This window comes from Vigna radiata, chromosome 11, assembly GCF_000741045.1.
Source record: "Vigna radiata var. radiata cultivar VC1973A chromosome 11, Vradiata_ver6, whole genome shotgun sequence".
NCBI classification, from domain to species: Eukaryota; Viridiplantae; Streptophyta; class Magnoliopsida; order Fabales; family Fabaceae; genus Vigna; species Vigna radiata.
This window is the reverse complement of record NC_028361.1, coordinates 2,782,698-2,806,819: the sequence shown is the minus strand read 5'-3', so window position 1 is coordinate 2,806,819 and position 24,122 is coordinate 2,782,698. Positions and strand designations below refer to the sequence as shown.

The 24,122-nt window shown below is 33.2% G+C and overlaps 3 protein-coding genes across 4 annotated transcripts; 2 read left to right on the top strand and 1 right to left on the bottom strand.

Moving 5' to 3' along the window:
* The first annotated feature begins 1,695 nt into the window (after positions 1-1,695).
* LOC106777643 (leucine--tRNA ligase, cytoplasmic) lies at positions 1,696-7,402 on the top strand. The gene is made up of 4 exons (XM_014665305.2): positions 1,696-1,816; positions 1,913-3,444; positions 5,037-6,785; positions 7,067-7,402. Exons 1-3 carry the CDS (start codon positions 1,743-1,745, stop codon positions 6,776-6,778), a joined length of 3,348 nt encoding a protein of 1,115 aa, XP_014520791.1. The 5' UTR covers positions 1,696-1,742; the 3' UTR covers positions 6,779-6,785; positions 7,067-7,402.
* A 1,279-nt stretch (positions 7,403-8,681) lies between these two features.
* On the bottom strand, positions 8,682-11,122 carry LOC106778033 (probable aquaporin TIP2-2). Its single transcript, XM_014665918.2, has 3 exons — positions 10,942-11,122; positions 9,440-9,687; positions 8,682-9,209 (listed from the first exon to the last, which is right to left on the bottom strand). The coding sequence occupies exons 1-3, from the start codon at positions 11,066-11,068 to the stop codon at positions 8,835-8,837; spliced, it is 750 nt and encodes a 249-aa protein (XP_014521404.1). The 5' UTR covers positions 11,069-11,122; the 3' UTR covers positions 8,682-8,834.
* A 4,044-nt stretch (positions 11,123-15,166) lies between these two features.
* LOC106776543 lies at positions 15,167-22,878 on the top strand. 2 transcript variants are annotated; one of them, XM_022775734.1, is made up of 12 exons: positions 15,167-15,594; positions 15,803-16,012; positions 16,441-16,519; positions 16,655-16,762; positions 17,477-17,593; positions 18,109-18,453; positions 18,591-18,898; positions 19,853-19,952; positions 20,031-20,090; positions 20,681-20,767; positions 21,726-21,866; positions 22,141-22,878. In XM_022775734.1, the coding sequence occupies exons 2-12, from the start codon at positions 15,900-15,902 to the stop codon at positions 22,468-22,470; spliced, it is 1,788 nt and encodes a 595-aa protein (XP_022631455.1). In that variant the 5' UTR covers positions 15,167-15,594; positions 15,803-15,899; the 3' UTR covers positions 22,471-22,878. The 2 variants fall into 2 exon arrangements, with proteins under 2 accessions (XP_022631455.1, XP_014519510.1); XM_014664024.2 differs by lacking the exon at positions 15,167-15,594 and having other exon boundaries at positions 15,607-16,012.
* The last annotated feature ends 1,244 nt before the right edge of the window (positions 22,879-24,122 follow it).

Here is a 24,122-nt window from a genome sequence, read left to right as displayed (position 1 = left end):
TAATATATATTTCGTATTACTAGTTGTACTTTTTATAATGTCTTACTTTACCATGAAAAATAAATATTAAAATAATATTATTTATTTACAATTAATTTATTATAAAATAAACTTATAATTAATTATTTACTTTTTTTTTCATATTATCTAAATCTATATTTAAATATTATATTTATAATTATATATAATTATAACACTTAAATATAATTATATAAGTAAATTATTGATTTGAATATAATAATAATTATATTAATCTTTTTAATACAAAATAAAAACAAAAACAAAAAACAATGAAAAAGGACGTCCTGTCTCATACTAGTTAATTTGAAAAAAAAATCATTGAAGTTACTAGCCATATAAACTATTGATTATTAAATAAAGTTCCGGCTAAGGATTTGATTTTAAAAAATTAAGAAAAAACGTGAAAAAAAATGTAATTACTATTTAGGGGATGAAAATAACACATAAAAAAATAGTTAAATAAGATTATTGTAGTTTCAATACTGCAAGCATCCTGGTGTAATGTGTGTTGCTACACGGATATATAACACTACAAAGATTTGCATTAATTCAAAAGTAACATGATATCTCTCGCCCAAAAAATATATTTATTAAATGTTGAATATAAAAAAAAATTTGAAGGCACCAATTTTTAATGTAGGTCAATATTTAAAGTGCCAAAAAATTGTTTAACCTGACAATATATATATATATATATATATATATATATATATATAAAATTAAAAATTGAGAATAATTAAGATTTGGTACTTCCAAAATGATCTATATTTATTTTTATCACAACATAGAAGTTTGTCAGTGTTAAGATCTGACGCAAATTTTTAATTGAATCATTTAATTTATGCTCAAACTCAATACGATTTAGATATAAAAAAAGTAAGACAAAATCGAATAAACTTTAATTTACATAAGATTTTACAATTATTTATAATTAAATTTTATAATAATAAATATAAACATCCTGTACAAATCAATGTGAGATCCCAATAAATTCAGTCGGCCCATATTCGTTCACCCTTTCTTCAACTAACTGCATTACTTTTTTAATATAAAAATTTCAGATACTATGATGTAATATATTACTTACTACATATAATTAAGTTTATTCAGTCAATATTATAAAAGAATTCCGGGTCATAAGACAACGTGGTGGACTAAAGAAAAATGTATTTTTCTTCTAATATAAATTATATAGTATAAGTATTAGTCAATACCATGTACATATTTCTCAGTTAGAAGTAAAAAATTTATTTAGAATTTGTAACTGATTTTCTATGTTGTTGCTTTCTGCAACATGACTTTTTCTTGTTACACCGGCGACAAATTCAAATACCAAAACCGTTCCCTTAACTTTGTAGTCTCAAAATTGGTCGATGAAGAGCTTCAGAAATCGTTGGAGTTGTGAATTTTATGATTCAGTCAAATATCTGGGAATTCCTAATCCGAATTGAAAAATTCATGTTCCAAATTGGTGATTTCAAAACAGCACAAGGATTCGTTTTCTGGAATGTTGTTCAAGAATCCCATTTCTGCAGTTTTGTTCTTTCACCAAATTGGAGGTGTAGGTGAATCTATTATGATGCAGGAAGTAATAGCCCAAATATAGATATAAATGGGCGTGTAAGCCCAAATAAACGGGCCGAGAAACCCGACCCGAAATTGGAGAAGCAAGCAAAACCCTCGCTCTTCATTTCTATCCCGCGCCTGGTTTTCTACTCTGCATGTTGTTGCTTTGTCGCACGCAGTCTCGCCTCGCTCACTCTGTTATCCGTGTTCAAACTTCGGCTGTACACAGGTTACATTCATCTTAAAACGCCGTTTAAACTTCTGTTTTTCCCATTTCTCCGTTCCTGTTTTCGATCTGAAACTCATTGTTTTCGGTGCTTTCTAGCTTCCGTCACCTGACAGACATGGCGAGCGATGGCGGGAAGAGCTTCGCGCGCCGGGACCGTCTTCGCGAGATCGAGGTGAAGGTTCAGAAATGGTGGGAAGAGAAAGAGGTCTTCAGAGCCGAACCGGGCGAGGTAAACCCTAAACCGGGCGAAAAATTCTTCGGCAACTTCCCATTCCCTTACATGAACGGTTACCTTCACCTTGGCCACGCCTTCTCCCTCTCCAAACTCGAGTTTGCAGCCGCATTCCACCGCCTCCGCGGTGCCAATGTCCTCCTCCCCTTCGCTTTCCACTGTACCGGCATGCCCATCAAAGCATCCGCTGACAAACTCGCTCGCGAGATCCGCAATTTCGGTGACCCGCCCGTCTTCCCCACCCAAATCGAAGAAGAAGAACAGCAACAAGAAGATGAACCTTCTGGAGATGGTGCTCCTCCTGATAAATTCAAAGGGAAAAAGTCAAAGGCTGCTTCGAAGTCAACGGGACAGGTTTACCAGTGGGAGATCATGCGAAGTGTAGGGATTTCTGATGCCGAGATATCCAAGTTTCAGGATCCTTATAAGTGGCTTTCTTACTTTCCACCTTTGGCTGTTGAAGACCTTAAGGCTTTTGGGTTAGGTTGTGATTGGAGAAGGTCGTTTATCACTACCGATATGAACCCTTATTATGATTCCTTTGTGAGGTGGCAGATGAGGAAGTTAAAGTCCCTCGGGAAGGTTGTGAAGGATGTGAGGTATACTATTTTTTCTCCATTGGATGGTCAACCTTGTGCGGATCATGATAGAGCCAGTGGTGAAGGAGTTCAGCCTCAAGAGTACACTATTATCAAGATGGAGTTGGTTGCTCCTTTTCCCGACAAATTTAAGGTTTTGGAGGGAAAGAAGGTGTTTCTTGCGGCTGCAACTTTGAGACCTGAGACTATGTATGGTCAAACCAATGCTTGGGTGTTACCGGATGGGAAGTACGGGGCTTTTGAAATCAATGATAGTGAAGTATTTGTTCTTGCTCATAGGGCAGCGCTCAACCTTGCCTACCAGAACCACTCGCGGATTCCGGAGAAACCGTCTTGCTTGCTTGAGCTCACTGGTCGTGACTTGATTGGACTTCCATTGAAGTCTCCACTTTCTTTTAGTGAGGTTATTTATGCGCTTCCCATGTTGTCTATTTTGATGGATAAGGGTACTGGGATCGTCACCAGTGTGCCCAGTGATGCTCCTGATGATTACATGGCTTTGCATGATTTGAAAGCAAAACCTGCTTTCAGAGAGAAGTATGGGATTAAGGATGAGTGGGTGATGCCGGTTGAGATTGTGCCAATCATTGAGATTCCACAGTTTGGGAACAAATGTGCAGAGACAGTTTGCTTGCAGATGAAAATCAAAAGCCAGAATGATAAAGAAAAGCTTGCAGAAGCCAAGAAGCAAACTTACTTGAAAGGATTCACTGAAGGGACGATGATTGTTGGGGAATATGCCGGGAGAAAAGTTCAGGAAGCTAAACCCTTGATTAGGACCAAGCTTTTGGAAACAGGTCAGCATTTACTCACTCTTATTTTTACTTTTTTAATATTGTGTAGTATTGTTGTTCTTGTATATCTCAGAATTGGGTAATGATACATAGACAACATTTTTTGACAACATTTCAACATCATGTCATTGTGTGATTGGTCCAAATGACACAATGACACCATCATGGACCAATCACACAATGACACGTATGATGATGTTCAAATGTTGTCAAAAAAATGTTTTCTAAGTATCTTTATAAACATTGCCACTCACTTCCTTCATGCTTAATACAACAAAAATCGAAGGATAAATTTTTAACCGGAAACGTCACTCCTTGGTTAGCAAGGACCTTCTCTATTCTAAACTATGTGTAACGCTTTTGAAGTTCTCTTAAGAAACTGGAACACAAGATTATCTTATCCTCACAAAACTGGCTTAAAAAGGCAAGCCTTGTACCTTACGTATTAGTTTTAATAGAATCTTCAATACATCTCCTAGTGTTGAGAATTGGTCATATTGAACGAGTCTAGATATCTATAGGTGGTTTGATAGGAGTTCAATAGTCCTATCAAATCTTGTTAGGATAGACATTCATACGATATTATAAAGTAAATTTTTAAGCTTAATTTAATCTCACAAAACTTGATCTAGTTTGTGCAATTGAGTTTGTAACCTGTCCTAGAAGACCTAGTTTGTCCTTGGGCCATGCATTTTTGGTAGGGCGTGTCCCTCATCAAATCTTGTTAGGATAGACATTCATGCTTTGATACGATATTTGAAAGTGAATTTTTAAACTTAACTCAATCTCAAAAAAACTTGATCAAGTTTGTGCATTTGAGTTTGTAACCTGTCCTAGAAGACCTAGTTTGTCCTTGGGCTATGCAATTTTGGTAGGGCGTGTCCCCCATCACTTTTCCCTGTATCTCAGACCAGTTGCTTCTCCGTGATCTTAAGCTTAAAAGCTTAGAGGATGAGGTGACGGTGGTCAAGATATGGACTTATGCTGTCTGTCCATGTATTATAAATATGTAAGCTTCTGAAGGGGGACTGTATGGGTCATAGTCGATTGGTAGATTACCAGATTACCCACAATGGTACAATAAAATGGGATACTTTTAAAATTTTATTTGTTACATTATTAGTGTTTTCAAGGGATAGCAGCGATAAACAATGGAATAAAAGATTGAGATTTTTTTTTTGGTTTACTTAATAAACTGAGTTCAATCTCGCATTTATTCATTCTGCCTTTTTTGACAAATAAATATTCATCTTAATTCTAAAGTATATTAATTTAAAAGTATAATTAAATTTGGGTAATTTAAAAAATATTAAAATTTGTTTTTGTATTACAAACCATCTATGAACAATTATTTATGAATACTGTATCATTTAAACTTCGTTGCTGAGGCTAACGACATGCATGTCTTTTGGAATAGTGTTTACCTTCAAATTTGAGTTGATAATGTCCCCAGCAAAACAGTTTTGTAGTTTTCTTTTTACTATTTTGAGATTGTTGAATTGTTCTGAAGTTTTTTGCGTTCTTTTCAATGTCGTGTCTGTATTGTTCTCTGTAATCTTGCCACCACTACTAATTATTCTGGCTCCACCTTCCAGGTCAGGCTATTGTCTACAGTGAACCAGAGAAACGGGTGATGTCAAGATCTGGTGATGAATGCGTTGTAGCCCTTACAGATCAGTGGTACATTACATACGGAGAATCAGAGTGGAAGAAGTTGGCAGAGGAGTGCCTTGCTAATATGAGCCTCTACTCAGATGAGACACGACATGGATTTGAGCACACTTTAGGCTGGTTGAACCAGTGGGCCTGTTCACGATCATTTGGTCTTGGGACACGCATACCTTGGGATGAACAGTTCTTGGTTGAGTCTTTATCAGATTCCACCATTTACATGGCTTATTACACTGTTGCACACCATTTGCAAAATGGTGACATGTATGGATCGAGCCAGTCTGCCATTAAACCACAACAACTTACTGATGATGTATGGGATTATATTTTCTGTGATGGACCATATCCCAAGTCAACTGATATTTCATCATCCCTTTTGGACAAAATGAAGCGGGAGTTTGAGTATTGGTATCCATTTGATCTTCGAGTCTCTGGTAAGGACCTCATCCAGAATCATCTTACCTTCTCCATTTATAACCATACAGCAATTATGGCCAAGCATCACTGGCCTCGTGGGTTCAGATGCAATGGTCACATTATGCTCAATTCAGAGAAAATGTCAAAGTCCACTGGAAATTTTAGGACATTGCGTCAGGCAATTGAAGAATTTTCTGCCGATGCTACACGGTTCTCTTTGGCCGATGCCGGTGATGGTGTTGATGATGCAAATTTTGTCTTTGAGACTGCAAATGCTGCAATTCTACGGCTCACTAAAGAGATTGCATGGTATGAAGATAATCTGGCAGCAGAATCTTCCATGAGAACTGGTCCGCCATCTACTTATGCTGATCGTGTATTTGCCAATGAGATTAACATAGCTATCAAGACAACTGAGCAAAATTACTCCAACTATATGTTTCGTGAAGCTCTCAAGACTGGCTTTTATGATCTTCAGGCCGCTAGAGATGAGTACAGGTTCTCATGTGGGGTCGGGGGTTCCAATCATGACTTAGTGTGGCGCTTTATGGATGTGCAGACACGTCTTTTAGCACCCATCTGTCCACATTATGCAGAATTTATTTGGAGAGAGCTTTTGAAGAAGGATGGTTTCGTGGTGAATGCTGGCTGGCCAACAGGTGATACACCTGATCTCACACTGAAGAGTGCAAATAAATATCTGCAGGACTCGATTGTTATGATGAGGAAGTTGCTTCAGAAGCAACTTTCGGGCTCAAAGAAGGGTAACAAAAAAGGTCCTCCAGTCACATCACCGACAGAAAACAAGGTGACAGGCTTGATATATGTAAATGAACAGTTTGATGGTTGGAAAGCTGAGTGCCTCAGTATTCTTCAGAAAAAATTTAATAGAGATACTCGAACTTTTGCACCCGATTCAGACATAATGGAGGCCTTACAACAGAGTTCTGTAGGTCAGTCTTCTAATTTTAAACAAACCCAAAAGCTTTGTATGCCTTTCTTGAGGTTTAAGAAAGAGGAAGCAATTTCAATTGGCCCACAAGCCCTGGATTTGAGATTGCCATTTGGTGAAATTGAGGTTCTTAAGGAAAACTTGGACTTGATCAAGCGACAGATAGGTCTAGAAGATGTGGAAATTTTGTCAGCATCAGATGCGGATTCCTTGGCTAGAGCTGGAAAATATGCTACTTTACTAAATCAAAATCCTCCATCCCCTGGAAATCCAACTGCCATCTTTTTAACTCAGTAGCTACTGGGTGAGTTTCTAGAAAATTTCTATTGTACTATTTTCATAGTTTCCTCTTTGTTCCTGTAATCTAGACAAGAACTTTATTTATTTGTATTTGGAAAATTTAACCTTTCAAATTATTAAACCTTTAGAGTTTGTTAGCAAGTTAGAAAGTCAGCATTCTCGTTATATCTGAAAATATAATTGCTCCACTGATATTGCTATAGTTTCCTGTTTTAGGAATTGTTAGCAAAGTGTTAATATTACTATTGTCTTGCTCAAACGTGCTCATGTTATCGTCTTTTGCAGGTTGCCACTGTATTCAACTTCACCGAGATGATGTAGCATGATTAACCCGATCTAAATTGTTCTTTGTTGTGGTTGGGGAGCATGAACATTTTTTGTGGATAACGAGATTTTGGTGGAAACTACCGAAGTAGAATTCAGTTTGGCTCGTCCTCCTGTCCTGTATCTTCTCAGCTTTTAATTTTATTACACCTCCTTTGTTTGCTCTACATCTTTTTGGCCAAGTTGTCAATTTTCTGATTATTGAGAAAAGTACATTTTGTACCATAATGTTCTTATGGTGATGGATTATTTTATTTTATAATAGCATTCAATCATACTAAAATGTTGTTCAAATTATAGTTGCTGGATTTAGGAGTTCATTTCCTGACATTTTACTGTTTAGATTGAACATAATTGAAAGTCTCTGACTTAGATTAATTGCTAAAATTCCTTGTTTTAATTTATTTTAATAGTGGAGATCAAACTAGTAATACTTTTAATAAATCATAGTCTATTATCGATTGAAATTTATTGAAAATTATAGATTTAGGTGACGTACTAATTAAATGAGATATGACCCACTATTTGAAATTTTGAATAAATTTCAACTAATAATGAATGTAGTAAAATGTTTGTTTCAATCATTTCTTTGTGGCATGGCGTTGGGTTGGAGATGCTTAGTTTGGATCTTATTATTTTCATTGCAATTTCACCTACCATTTTTCTTTTCTTTCTTGAAAGGTTAGTTTAAGACATAACAAGTATGTGATTTATAAGGTCTTTCTTTTTAATTTATAAGGGTCTTTCTTTTTACAGCGAAAAGGTTAATGTGGAATTGATGTTTTTTGTGGAATTGATGTTTTACATTCTGATTAGGCTGAGATTCTTGGGATGTCGGAAGAATTAGACTGTTTTGTTGTATAAGTTCAAGTTCTCCTGTTAGAGCAGTCGGAAGAATGGTGCGTGGATCAAACAAAACATTCAGTTAAATATAGATGAATATAATTGTGGATAAATTCTTCATTGCCAGAAGAATAAAAAAAGTCGCTCGACAATTTTTATTTTTTTTTATAAAATACATGTGTTATACTCAAGTAGTGGTAACTTAAAAATCAACTCAACACTTCAAAATTTTAATAAATGTGAGAAAAAGGGATTGTTCAGAAGAACAAAATGAGAAAAAGGGATTTTTCAGAAGAGCCAAATGTGAAAAAAAAAAGATATTAGGGACAAAAAGAAGAAGATACATATAAGTCGTACTTAATTGTGAATTTAATAAATATATCATCGATGTCAGTTAATCCCGAAGATTAAAATAAATAAAATGTATAAGATCCAAAATAATTTTCTGTTGAAAATCATACGAAAATATAGAAGCGTGTGAGAAATCATAAAGTTATTTAAGTAAATATTCTCTCTTATTCGTATATAAGGATTAAAATGGATATTAATGATCTCGACATTTAGAATTTGGGACAAGGATTACAGATCCGAGGAAAAGTTTTGTTAGTATTTATGTTTCAGAATATAGCAACGTTTTAGATTACAGAGGCAATAAAGCCACTGGTCAGTTTGACTGTGTCAAAAAAACTATTCGGTCGCGGTTATTATTATCGTTAGGATGCAAACGGAAAAATAACGGGAGTTCCAACAAGGCATGCTTCGACTTCAATTTAAAATTTACAGAATTATTACAAGCGGTGAAAGGAAAATTGAAGGTACAGGACAGCAAACGTTGAAGAAAGAGAAAAAGCTTGAAGGAACAAACGAGAACAATAAGGGATGTTTTTTAAGGATAGGTTTCAGAGGCTGGGACAGCGGCATAGGAACCAATGAAGACATCTCCATAAATGAGCCCGGCCAAACCTCCTCCAATCAATGGGCCAACCCAGTAGATCCAGTTATCAGCGAAGTTTCCACTAACCACGGCTGGGCCGAATGAGCGGGCTGGGTTCATGGACCCACCACTGAATGGGCCAGCAGCTAAGATGTTGGCACCCACAATGAACCCAATAGCAATGGGTGCAATGGTGCCCAATGAGCCCTTTTTAGGGTCAGCTGCAGTTGCATACACTGTGTAAACCAACCCAAAAGTGATAATAATTTCCCACACCACACCTTGGAAAGCGTTCACACCAGAAGCCAGTCCATGGGTTGGAATGCTCTGTGTCATAGCAACCAAGACACTATTAGAAGTTGAAGATATATATTTGATTATCGTAAAAATAAAATAGAATAATAATATCGTGACAGCATTTTAATACCATCTATTTATGATTATTATTATTGATAGTAAAATAATTTTAAATCAAAATAACACATAAATAATATTAAAATATTATCAAAATATCATTATTTAATAAAATAATATTATTTGAAAATATTAATACGTACCTTCTCGGTAACCAAACTGAGGAGGAGAGATGCAAGGATAGAACCCAGCAATTGAGCAATCCAGTACAAGAAGCCAGTTAGGAGGGTGATGTTGCCTCCGATAGCCAACCCAAATGTGACAGCTGGGTTCAAATGTCCACCTGAGATGTTGGCTGCAACAGACACGCCTACAAACAGTGCGAATGCGTGTGCCACCGCTACTGCCACCAACCCCGTTGGATCCAATGCAGCATCTTTCGTGACCTCGTCTATGTAAAACAAACACAACCAACCCCTTCATTATATGTGTTCCTTCTGCCAACACTAACATGCATGCACTACCATAAAACAATTATATTATATTTCTTAACTTTTTCACAATTGGATGATAATTCGTGATTAATCTATTTCAAATATACGAATCAATAATACGGTGAAATAGATATTATAATCAAAAAATTATTAACATATTATATTTAATTTCAGTATTTTAATGATTTAATTAAATAAAACTTAATCCGTGATTAGCATGTTGATATTGTTAGATTGGAATATTAGAAATTGATAATTTTTAAAAAAAAATTAATTTTTTTTAATCTTTACAAAATAAGGGTTTTTTTTTTATTTTCTCCTTTTACTTTCTTTTTTCTTTATTCATCTTCCTAGAATATAAATTCTTGTCATTAATTCTTATAAAAGTAACACTTGTAAAATAATTATTTATTTTATAATTTCTTTAAATCTAAATCTTTATTTTATTTCTAAATATTGCTTTAAGACATTGTTCTAATAAATTTGAAATCTTTTTGAAAAGTATTATTTTGTTAATGTTGGATAGGTGTTTAACAAACAATGGATTGTTTGTGCATCATCACTCATATTAATTATTTGAAATTATCATTGAACTTTCCCTTGGAATATACAAGAAGTTATAACTAATCACAAAAATAACATTTCAAGCTTTTATAAAGTATACATATAATATTTTAAATTAAGGATAAGAGGTAGTTTAACTCAAATTAATGTAAGTATAATCATATTTTTTCACTTGCATACATTATGAGAAAACTTATATGCATGCAGGCAGGTATTAATTGCTCTCCAATTAAATAAAATTTAGTTTTGTCCTTGTTCATATTTGAGACCCAAGACTTTATTAGTTCATGGAAAATGTTTTCTAGAAATTGAGTTTACTCAATCTTAACATCCTGCCTGAGAGTTACATTTATATGTTACTTTGACAAACGGTTTTAATTCATTCTTTTTATTTATGTGACCAAGAGTGTCACGAGAAGTATGAAATTATTGTGTGAAATTTTATCAATTAGAAATAAGATCAATTTAAAATATATAAATAGATACAAATCTTGTTTTATAAATCGATTAATTTTGTAAGATTGAATTAGATTTAAAATTTATTTCTTAACCGATATTGTTCTTATTTGAGTGTTTTGGGTTGAGTAGGGTTTTTAACAGAAAAAGAAAGACACTATATGCATAATTAGTGGCTGGTGAAGACTTACTGTAAGCAATGGCTGATCCAACACCAGCAAAGACGAAAATGAGAGTGGCATGAAGCTCTGCAAAATAGGCCTTGAGAGAGGCAGCGCTAAAAGAGTCTTCAAAGCTACCAAGAGTGATCTTCACCATCCTTACTTCAAAACCAAACAACCTATCTTTCTATTATTAACTACTGCTACTACTTTGCCTGCTTAGGTTTATATAACAACAATTCACATAATTATAATACGCATGATTACCAAGGAACAGCCATTGTTGGCTGTCACGGCACCGACCATGGCCCACGTCAGTGGTTGGATAAGGCTTTCATTAATAATTGAATAATGATACTTTAACAACATTTTTTTATAACATTTTAACATCATTTACATATTATTATATATGTGATTGGTTCATGTCAGTGTTTATGATTATTATTATTGATTGTAAAATACTTTTGGACCAATCACAAAATAACACGTAGATGATGTTAAAATATTGTCAAAAAATAATGTTAAAGTATCATTATCTTTAATAATCCAAAACCTAACTAATCCCATACCTGACTCTTTTCTCCATTTTAAAACTCCTATCATTTCTGTTCATCTTTGTTTTTTTTATTCATACGCTCAATAGTTATATCAGTAATATATTCAACAATAAAGGAAAGAAAATTGGATGGATAAGCATCCTAGGGGAATATTATTATAGGAAACTCCACTTGCACTTAAAAAACCATCTGTTAATCGTCGTTTTCATTCTAGCCAAATCAACTAAAGGTGGCCAAAATTAAATGCTAATGATAACAATGGTGGCAAGAACATGTTAGAGAGAATTCTATACATATATATAATATATTTATATATATGTATTTGTGGCTCATAAACTCCCATGATGTTACATTGATATATATGCTCACGTTTTTATTCATTGACTACTTATTAATAATGCCAATGTTTCTTTTTCTTATCAATAAATAGTGAAAAACAAACATTTAAATTGTTTTGATTTTTATCAACTGCAGCTATCTTTTTTGACAACGATTTTATTTAAATTAGGTAAAGTTTTGATAGAGATATCAAACTTTAAAGTAAATAATTTTTCAAATATAGTGATTGTAAGGGTGCACTAGAGTTAAGACTCTTCTACCATTGTTTTTATGTTATATGGTTGAGTTACAAAATTTCATAGAATCTGTATGTATTATTAGTGGCTCTCGTTAATGTATTTTTTTTTTTTTTTTTCATATTTTGTGATCACGAATTGTTCAGAATAGTTAATATTTATATATTTAACATGAGTAGGTTATGTTTAATCGGTTTACATGCATCTGCATCTTATTTAAGTGTTGTTAGGAGTTTTATATTGATTAAAGATAAAATTAATTTATAATATATAAATGAGATGTAAAGATAGAAGAATTATATATAATAAATTTTTAATATCTAATTTTACATATTCAACACTTGAATTTTAGATTATTTAAACAAATCAACGTCAGTTTATTGTAAGATATGAAGTTTTTTAATGGTAGAACTATGATAAGTAGTGGTTGGGCGGCTATAGAAACAGTTATCATATGAACATTCTGGAGTGTGTATTATACCTATTAATTGAAGTCAAATTTCTCTTATAGGTACAATCATTTGGTAGAAAATAACATCAATCAATATCAGTTTCGTAGAAAATATATAATATAATTGTTATGACTTGAAAAAAATAATTTATTGATAATTGATTTCTCTGTTAATTGTTGCAAACATGAGTGTCGGGATAGGATCAACAAATATTGTTTTTTAACAAAATTCTTACCAAATTCAAGTTGTAATGTTTCTTCTAAAATAAGTCGAAGTTTATTAATAGCTTGTGCTTTAGTAAGTAAAAGTATAACCATTACAAGTTTATACAAATAAGTATTTTGTGTCAATCAAACTGTTAAGTTATAATCATATTAATCCTTTAATCAAATTTTGTTAAATTAAAAATTAATTTACTTTTTGTGCTTTTAAAGTACATGCATAAAGGACGAACCATTAAATAATTGTATATTAATATGAAACATTCTTAAGATGATATGAGATGAATTTATGGATTTTGAGATAAATTATATAATTATTATTATAAACTATATGTACTATTTAGGATTATTTAGGGTTATGTCAAAACATGAAGTATCGCAAAAACACTATCAATTAAGTTAAAAGTTGAGTTGGTAAAAGTACTTCTTAAGATGGTTCAACTGACGAAAGATGTTAAATACCACATTAAAAAGGAAATTTGAATAGATAGAAATAGAAAAAGAGATAATTTTCTGTTCTTATTAACTCACCCTTTTATTCATTTACATAATAGAGTGATTTTTCTCTTTTTTTTCCTTATTATTTATATCCTTTTTAAACTTTTTCTTTCTATTTTACTTCTAATTTTAGTCTGTTACAAAATTTAAGATTTTTTTACACTAATTATTTTCTTTTCTTTCATTATCATTAATTTATTGCAAAACTTAAAATTGATAAATAAATATGGAAGAAAAACATTTCATTGCAAATTCCAGGAAGTAATTTTTATCATTTCTTAGTTTTCTTTCAAATAAATAGTAAATAATTAGTGTTTTAACGCAGTTTTTTTATATGTTTTGTTTAGATTGAAAGAAGGAAAGAAAAATAAAAAGAATAAAAGATAAAATCATCTTTATCGAGAGAAAAAAACAATACAAGATAAGGAAACTAAGTGGAGAATTATGGGTGATTTAATTGATGTATATAATAATTAATATATTTAAATTTTTATTTGTAAAATAAATTAATGTAGAAATTACGTTTAAAAAATGTAATATATTAATATATTTTAGTTTTTAAAATAAAACAATAAAATTAAGGTTTAATACCTACTTTGTCTCTCTTTTGGAGGTTTGTTCAGAGTGGTCATCTTTTTTAAAAAGTTCACTAAATGCCTACTTTTTATAAAAACTGTGCAAGTTAATCTTTTTTGCTAACGCGTTAATTCAAAAAAAATATTAATTGTGACGTGGAAATGTAATAAAATTAGGGTTAAAATTAAAATTGAAATTAGGGTAATTTGGGGTAATTAGGCAAAGTGATTTTGGTCAGATGCAATTGGGATTTCTTGGCGATCTCATCGCCATCTCCGATTCTAGTGTAGACCCAGCTGTTGATGGGTTCCATATTCTCTCCTTCTCCCGCTCTCTCTCTGTTTCGCCACCACCTCCCCTCTTCGCGCTTCGTGACAACAAACAACATCATTTTTTCCTTCATCGCTCTATCACAGCTTCACCACCTAGGGTTAAATTAGAAATTCAATTTGGGATAATTTGGTGCTGGTAATGTTTTGTTGCAAGTGCAAGGATTTCACGTTTTGGGTTGCAGGTTCGTGGTGAAGGTGGTTGCTGGTGTCAATGGGCGACGGTGGTGGAATGAAACTACTATACCTTGGTTGATATATGGTGCAATGAAGGTTAGGGTTCAACGATGGAACAAAATTGTTGTGGGAAGGTTTTCATGGCTGTGCGATTTTGGCATATCTGCAATTTGAACTTTGCAAATTAGGATTCAATGGAACAAAACCGCTGTCACGAGGTTTCCATGAATGGTTGTGCGATTTTTGCAGATCCATGATTTGGGTTTTTTGAATTAGAATTTGTGGAACAAAATTGTTGTTGCAAGGTTTCCATGACTGCAATTTTTGCAGATTTGCAATTTGGACTTTGAGAATTAGGGTTCAATGATGGAACAAAACAGCTATGACGAGGTGTATTCACGATTTGGTGTTATAGATTACCCATTCCAAATTACCCCAAATTGAATTTCTAATTTAATCCTAACTATATTAAATTTCATGTCAGAATTTACTATTATTTTTTAAACACATAACAGTAACAGCAAAGAAAAAACTTTACACCTCATCATACATTAGTCAGGACAGTTCTACCGTTAAAAAAGTTAATACCGTAACAAAAAAAATCTATTTAATGTAATACTTTAGTGAAGTTAAAAAAAAAAAAAAACCACTTTCAAGAAACCCTCCTAAAAGATCCACTTCTTCCACCTATTTAACATATTGAAACTGGGTTAAAATGGCTATTATGAATCCAAAGACACAATTTTACAGTGAAGTAACATAGCTCAAGAATCGGTGGGTACCGTGATCTGTTCGGTTAAGTTTTTCACGTTCTAAAAGTACTTTTAAAGTCACTGTAATAGCTTTTGGGTCCTCCATTTCAAAAAGATTATTATTTGTTTATTATGAATAAGGAATACAAGGAAAGAGGCTAACACTTGATAGTAGTGGCAAAAGTTGAGAAGATCAGAAAGAGGTAAAAGTAAAAGCTAAAATCCAAAAGTGTGAAGGATGAGAAAGGGAAAAGTGGAAAACAGAAGCGAAAAGGGCAAAAAGAAATTGGCGGGTGAATGTGTGTGACCAACACTTCCACTTCAAATTCAAAGCATGATCAACGAATCTGCATTACTCATAGTAGTAATGCTTTCCATTTCCATAACCAACTCAACATCGATGCATGTGTAAGAGAGAGAAAGAGAGGGTGATGAAGCTGTACGCGAATTAAATCGCAACATTGAATGCGTTCAACAACTCAGTGCCCATCCAATTCAATTCCGATCAGTGCAGCCAGCACTTTCTCTGATCATCGCAGTCTTTCGGTAACTATTGCTATTTATTTCACTTCACATTCTCCTTCGCCCAAAAAACGGTTTCACTGTTTCGCATTTTTGTTTTTTATTTATTTCTTTTTCAATTTGATTCCTCTTCTATGTGAAGCATCCTTGTTTCTGTTATGCTCAATTAATTATTCGAGGCCCACACTCGCCCTTGCGTTTGAAACTCGGTCCCTGGTGTTCCGTTGTGTAGTAAATACAGTGTGTGGGATTTGATAGTGTTGTTGATGGATGGATGGATAGATAGATGAAGAAGAACTCGGGAGGGTTTCTAGATTAGTTAAGAATTAATGATGGGTGAGTTTTACTTTCATAGTGTATTTGACAAAGACGGTGATGCACGAGTGGGTGCATATGCTGAGCCTCAGGGTGCAAGTTCTAGGGTACACAGGCGCACTAACAGGTTTTGTTTTTGCTTAAACTGAAACTCAGTCGTGCCTCCTTATACTTTGCTTATAATAACGTACTGAGAAAATAATGAATAACTTTTTTAAGCTAAGGAATTTTTAATGAAATAAATAAACATTGGGTAACGAATCTCCACTTGTGTGAAGAAGTTTAACTATTTGGCTTTTTAAATGAAAAATGTATTTTTTTCCCTTTTTCTTGTTAATTTGAATTCAAGAGCATTATAAAAATAAAAAGCGGAGAGAATGATAGGTTCCGACTGAATATATTGATGAAGTAACGATTTAAGAAAACTTGGTTTGGGTGGGGTACTTTGTGGGTTGTGGTAAAAGGTTTTAGGGTAAATGTTGATGCTTTTCTTTGACAAATTGCTATAATAGTTTTGAGCTGCTTCATTTACGTGATTTGTTGTGCACTTCTCAGTGCTTCTTCTGACAGGAACCTGAAATTTTCAAGAGCTGTAGTTTTGCATCCTTTAGAGAAAGGCCATGATGAATATCTTGTGAGTTGTGAGATTGAAGTATAAATTTGATCTTTTACTTTTTAAGTCATATCTTATAATCCTATGGAGGAAACAATAGTTATAGAGTATCATAATTTTGAAATTAAAGTAATTCATTTGCTATTACTTGAACAGGTTTCACCAACTTCAGTGTCGACTTCCAGGGTACCAAGTCCTTTACATGACAACCTCACCTGTAACAATAAAACTTTTTCAAATCATAGATCATCATTGGAAAAAGATGTAAGTTATATTTGTATTTGTATATAATCACAGTGGATCTCCCTCCCATTTTGGTTTGGTGGAATCCCTGGATACCTAGATTCTTAGGTATTTCTTGTATAACTATTCTTTCAAGTTTACCGAAGCTGAGATGACTCAGAAAGACACTACTGCTTCTAGGTTTTCTTATCTTTCCCCTGAATTGAGTTAATGTTTTTTCTTTTACCTTTAATGTATGGTTTTAGAAGTTGAAAATTTGAATTTCTTTCCAACTACACAGGAGTATAAACTTTGAAGTGACCTTTAAAAGGAAAGAAATTGAGTATATGATTCCGGCACTAGTTGATATTAAGTATAGTATGATTAGTATTTGACATACTCTTTTTTGATAATAAGTTTGAAAATACTTTATTGTGGGAGCAGAGATACAATTCTTCTGAAAAGATTGTTGTCAATAATGAGAAACTTAGAAGCATCTTAAGATCAATAAATCACAATGGAAAAGAATTGTAGAAAATATTCATATGGATATAAGCTAAGCTTAAGAAAACATATCGTGTCTTTGGGGAAATGCATCTTTTGTATTTTTCTCTTTTTATGAAAACACATATGGGAAACATGAAGGACTCATTATTGAAAGGCAATACCAGATTGTGTGGGTTTTTATTTTCCTGTAAGATGACAGTAGCTTTGTAGTTCATTGATGCCCGCACCATATGGTGTACTTATTTGAAGGTTGAGCAACTACAGCTACGCCTCCAGCAGGAAAAATCTATGCGTATCTTGCTTGAGAAAGCAATGGGCCGCGCCTCAAGTACTTTATCACCTGGACACAGGCACTTTGCTGCTCAGGTAATTTGACATTTGATACTCAGGCCTGTGTTCTATTCACACTTTCTTAATCTGTCAAGATAGTAGTGGACATGGTAGACAAATAAACCATTCATGGACATTGGACACCCATCAACAACTGCTTTCAGGTTAATTTGGTTATTGACTATTATAATGTGCAATTCTGTGTATGTGTAGTCTTCAGACTGACATGTTAGCTATTATAATGTGCAATTCTGTGTATATGTAGTATTGTTACATGTTATGTTACTGAAGTGTTCAAGTTTAAACAATCACGACAAAACATGGAATGAGCTATTAAGGATTATAAATTATTAGGACAAGAGGAGTTCATTCACTTGCAAAAGAACTCTAACTTGTGATAAGCATAAAGGGACACTATGCTTGAATTGCAAACTTTGATTGACATGTATAATGCGCTATGTTATTTTTCTCATTCAAGATATGGCCATAAGTAAGAAGTAATCATCAGTTTCATAGAAATTAACTATTTTTCTTTTCTTCCCTTTTTTTAGACAAAAGATTTAATTGCTGAAATTGAGTTACTTGAAGAAGTCACAAGCAGAGAGAAACACGTGCTTGCGATGTACAGAAGTATTTTTGAACATTGTGTTAGTCGGCCACCATCTGAACAAAATTCTGGGGTGGCTTCTCCTGCTCACACTAAGCATGAATCTAGGAGGCATCCAAGTATAATTTCAAGTGCTTTCTGTTCGTCAAAAAAGTTTCCCATGAGACCCTTGCAAGCTCTGGTTTCTAACAATGACTTGAAGAACAGAATCTTTGGGTCAAGTTATACTCCTTTATCTTGTGGCAAGGGCAAAGTTTATTTTGGGAAGACTTGTCCTGATTCCACTAAGGTATAACATATTACTACAATTACTCGTTTTCTGTCTTTTCCGTGAACAGAAAAAGCTTATAAGTAATACCATCTAAAAGGAGAACCCAATGTACTAAAACTCTCTTTGTTCTGACATTTTGACCTTAATCATGTCAGGTTCATGAGAAGTTTACCAAAATGGAGAAAACTCCAGTATTGCGAACTTTAAAGGATCATCTAAACTTAAGCCCGAACAGACTCTCTGAGGAGATGGTAAAGTGTATGGCAACTGTATATTGCTGGCTCCGTAGTGCAACCTCTGTAAATACTGAAAAGAGTAGGTCATCTGCTCATGCTGTACGACCAAGACATGGTATTTTTGTAGAGGATCGGGACTGTTCTTACAAATCAGTGGTGGAGATATCTTGGATTGCTACACGTAAACGCCATTCTTCACATGCTTCTTACGCCATTGACAACTACAGGTCAGTTCTTTAAAATTGATGAGTTTAAGATGATGCTATATTAAAAGTGTGAATACCAAGAAGGTGCTTCTCATGCACTTACAAAGAGTCTTCTTAATGCAGTGGCATACCATGAAATATTTTTTGTTTGATTGAAAAATTAGAAACTCGACAACTAATAGTTCTCTGGCAATTTTAGTAAGAGTTATTTACAATGACTCTCTATTATATGTTTATCATCGTCTGTACAATGATTTGAGACAATTTCTGTTATTTGATTGACAGTTCTTTTTCTAGACATCCTAAGTAGTAGTATCAAATACAGTTGCATTAATCTTCTGTGATTTATGTTTATAGTACTGCGGCCAAAAAAGAAAGTCTGACTACTGGAAGACCGTTAATAGATTCTAAAGCTTACTTAAACTTCACACAATTTTTCATACAAAATCTTTATATTGTAGAATGTCAATATTGATACAATGGACTCCAAGCTTAACAGTTAAAGCTAGTCAAATGACTTTATTGGTTCATAATGCACTTTATTTTATTTGGTGTGTGCTCACTTAATAATGCAGCACATAAGTGTTAATACAGAAAAAGTTAATATCATATATGAATAAATTGGAAAGTATGTGAGAGCAACAACCTTAAGAAATAAATGGCAAAGTTTTTGCCTCACAAAGGTCCTGCTAAGTTTAGTTCATCATATGAAGAATGAGCCAATAAATAAAATAGGAAAACATCAATAATATCTCTTAAAGAAACTATTTGAAACCTTTATATAAACATAATGTAATTCCTTACAGTTTAATTTTTAGAGAACACAAAAAGTTTGCTTAATCTGCTTAACTGACAGTCTATTAAGGGAAGAAATTTCAGTTTTAGTTCTGTGTAATTGTTATTTTTGTCCAACCACTCCCTAGATTATAATGATTAAATTGTGAACTTAACCCGTTCCTTCCTCCCTTCCTTCAGAGTACTAGTTGAACAGCTTGAAAGGGTGAATATCAGTCAAATGGAACAAGATGGACAGATTGCGTTCTGGATCAATGTGCATAATGCTCTTGTGATGCATGTAATATTCACACTCACATGACTATGATTTTTATTTAGCCAAGTTTCAGAATGTATAACTTTATTTTACTGATAATAGGCATATTTAGCATATGGGATTCCCCAGGGTTCTCTGAAGAGGCTGGCCTTGTTTCATAAGGTAGTGTATTTCCTTATTCAATTGGATATCGTACTTAGTCAGCTCCAAGTTATTAACACTTTAAGAATGTTTATTAAAACTTACGAAGGATAATACTCTCCTGAAGTGCCTTCCATTAGCCAATCTTTGTTGGGTTCATTGCTGTGCCTAGACCAGGAACCATATCTAAATAATGTTTCTTTCATTTTTTTAATCCAACAAATTATAAAGAAACAATGTCTGAATAATGTTTATTTCATTTTTTTTAATCCAACAAATTACAAAGAAACAGTCATGTGTACATGGAACATAAACTAAATTCTTCCTTTGTAGGTAGGAGGAAGAAAAAGAAACTCCTATTCCCCTACTCTTGATTACTTGTTATCATTTACATGGATTAAGTTGTCAAAAGGCATATCATCTAAATATGCTTCGCTATTTGGAGGCATTTAGATTCCGATGGGTAGTAACTTGCGTTAGTTAACACATAATATCATAGAGATACACCTTTAGACCTTCCAATTTCTCAGCGGTACAATATTGTTCTTAATTATTTTTTAATTGATACGTTGTGGATAATATGAAATGATAAGTGCAACTGTGTAGTGCAGGCAGCTTACAATATTGGCGGTCATATCATAAGTGCAAATGCCATAGAACAAGCAATATTTGGCTTTCGAACCCCCCGCATTGGACGGGTACTCCTCTGACCCTTGTGTAACATATGCTCCTGTAAATATTTAAAGTGTTGCCAGTTTATGGTTGCATTTAAATAGTGGAATATTTTCATTGATCCAAATAGTGTAACTCTATATGTGTGTTGTATATATGCCTTTCTGTTTTGACCCAAAGTAATAGGGTTGTTTTCTGGACAGGATTAGACAAGGGTGGATAAGAAAGTTATGTCAATGTAGGCAAAGATATAAGCTAGATAAGATAATCTAATCTAGTGTTTGATAGGTGTCATACAGTATGGTAGATAAGAATATAAATTGTGCACAGATAACAAAATTCTCCTCACGAAAGGAGGGGTGACAGTGATGGCGGTAATCGGGAGAGGGATGGTAGTGGCAGTAGATGTGGGACAGTAGTGGTGCTGGTGGAAGTACTGGGGACAGCAATAGAAAAGGAAAAACAATTGGGCAATAGTTCAAATAGTAACACTCATGATAGTTATAGTCTTCATTGATAAATTGTTATTTTTGTTGTGAGAAAGACGAGACATGTGATTTTGGTTCTCTAGAGATGAGGTTGAAAGGGAAAACATTGTTTATCTATGTAATTACTTTTCCTAACCCTACTTCCTTTTATATATAAATTTAACTTAATGAACAGAATAGGATGAGCTTTTCCTGTTTGATTAGCTCACTAGAGGGAAGAAAGCAGAATTGGACTGTTTCCTCTAATCCTTATCCTAAACCAGAAGGGCTCTAGGGTTTGCTTTTCATTTGGAAAGAGAAGACCATGACTCCACAAGAAGTTTTAATATAATTATTTTCTGAGCGAGATGCTTAGAACTCCATTAGAATCTTATTTTCCTTGTATTGTAATGATCTTTTTAAGAGAATTTGAAGTGAAAAATTCTAATATCAAATTTTGATGTTAGGATGGCTGCTCATGTTTCATCTGATTATTATTTTTGTTTATCAAGCACAGTGGCTCGAAAGCTTTGTGGCTGCAGCTCTGAGGAAGAAAAATGGTGAAGAAAAGCAGTTTATCAGCTCAAAGTTGTATATTAATGATTTTCAACCCCTTGTTTGTTTTGCCCTTTGCACCGGGGCTTTGTCTGATCCTGTGGTAATTTTCTTTTATTTACTCTTTTCCAAGAATTGCAGTTTTAATATCAATGGCAAAATGTGATGTTAGTTAGGGCTTTGCTCTTCTTGAGTCTGCATCCTGATCAATGTTTGATGCATTGATGAAGCATAGTAAGTAAAAAAAAAGGTAGTAAATAAGAGAAATTGCAAAAATATAGGGTATGATGTTAACATTTGCATCCATATCAGTTCCTGCTCCCTTATAACCTGATTTTAAATTGTTGATCAAGACTCTTCTTGTTACTGAGCTGCAGCTAAAGGTCTACACTGCATCAAATATAGGAGAACAGCTTAATTTTGCCAAAAGGGAGTTTCTTCAAGCAAATGTAATTGTAAAGAAGTCAAGCAAAGTTTTTCTCCCTAAATTGGTGGAAAGATTTTCTAGAGAAGCGTCAATCAGTTTAGATGATCTCCTTGGATGGGTAATGGAAAGTGTTGACAAGAAACTCCATGATTCAATGCAGAAGTGCCTTGGTCGTAAATCCAATAAAAAGTCATCTCAGATCATCGAATGGATACCTTATAGTTCTCGGTTCAGGTACATGTTGTCGAAGGATCTACTAGACAAGCCATGGTGGGTATAATTATGACATCTTACTGCAATGAAGAGGTCATTCACTTCTTTTAGACTTCACTGTTCTGTGGAAAGCGAGGAAGTTAATTGTAGGTGTTCATATAAATTTCTTGTACATTTTAACACTAATTTTTTCTTGTTAGATTTGGTACTTACTATCTAAATATTTTTTATAAATGTAGCCGCCTAACTTGGAAGTTGTAGAATATAATAATAAACGGTAATATGTTCTTGGTGGATGTAGGTGAGCAGAAGTATAGAAATGTTGATCACACTACTACCATATATGGTTAATTTTTTCTATCCTAAAATCGTAAGGTCAAATATATCTAATTGTTTTGCTCTGGCAACTTCAGTGTCACATGAAGCATACTTGGATTTATTTATTTTTTGTCGACAATAACAAATATAAATAAGTACTTGGATTAAAGGGCTGAAAATTTGTTTGGACATGGCTACTTTTAGTTGTTTAGAATTGGTGCTAAAAATTTGACTTTATTGATGAATAAAGGAAGAATATCTAATAAAAGCATATCTAATAAAAGAATCTTAGTTCTTAAATTGAGAGTTTTAATTTTATAAATCATGCTTCGTATTAAGGTTTTCTGTTTATAAAAAAGATTATAAAAAAGTGAAGGGGCTACGAGTAGCATGCAGCAGTTTTTCATTTTTTGCATGAAGTCTTGACGAGATGACATATGCATGTTATGTATGCACATAGATCCATAGTCAGAATGAGAAAATGATACTACTAGGAGTAGCAAATTTAAGGACCTAGAGAGAGTTCGTACAAACCCTCTTAATTCTCTTTTTTTCCGTGATATTTCGCTGTCATTTAAAAAAGTATGTATATTCTCATTGATCAGACTTGTATTTGACCTAAGCAATCATCTATAAAGGCCTATCTCATTACGATGTTTGATAATGTTTAAACACAGTGTTATTAGATGAAACTAGATAAAAATTTAAAATAAATGCAGTTCTTACTTTTTTGTATGATTCTTTCAACTTTGTTTTCAATAAATTTTAATCAATAATAAAATGAATATTTATAGGAATGTAGAAGTTACCAATAAACTCATTTTAACATTTCAATTGTAGAAAAACATTTGTCTTTAGCTCAGTTGCATAAGATCTATGACGTTGAAAAAAGAAAATAAAATGAAAGTCTTTCGTAAAAATTATACGAACTTTTGTACTCTAAATTTTGGAAGAGGTTAAACAAGAGAAGTTATTTTAGAATGTGTTTAGATGCACATCAAACCAAAGCAAGTATTCAGTTGTCTCTAAGTGGCCTATCAAAGTTATTTTAAATGCCATTTTATCACCATTTCACAAGTGGGTTGGAATCAGGAACTCATGTCTTATTTCTACAAAATCGAGTTTTCAAACAAAATTTTAACGTGCAAGCGTAATTTTAAGAGTAGCCAAACATGCTACCAAACTAATTTACTCTCCAATCTGAGTTTGAGGCACCCAAACAGAAAAATGAAAGAGTCCGAGCTGCTTTTGAAATTCATTTTTCCTGATGGCAATATTTATTCAACTATAACATCAACTAAAAGTACTTTGATTAGTATTATCCAAATAAATGCTCATCAATATGCTTTTGAACAAAAAATATCCAAACATAAATAGTAAACATATTTTTGTCAAACACGG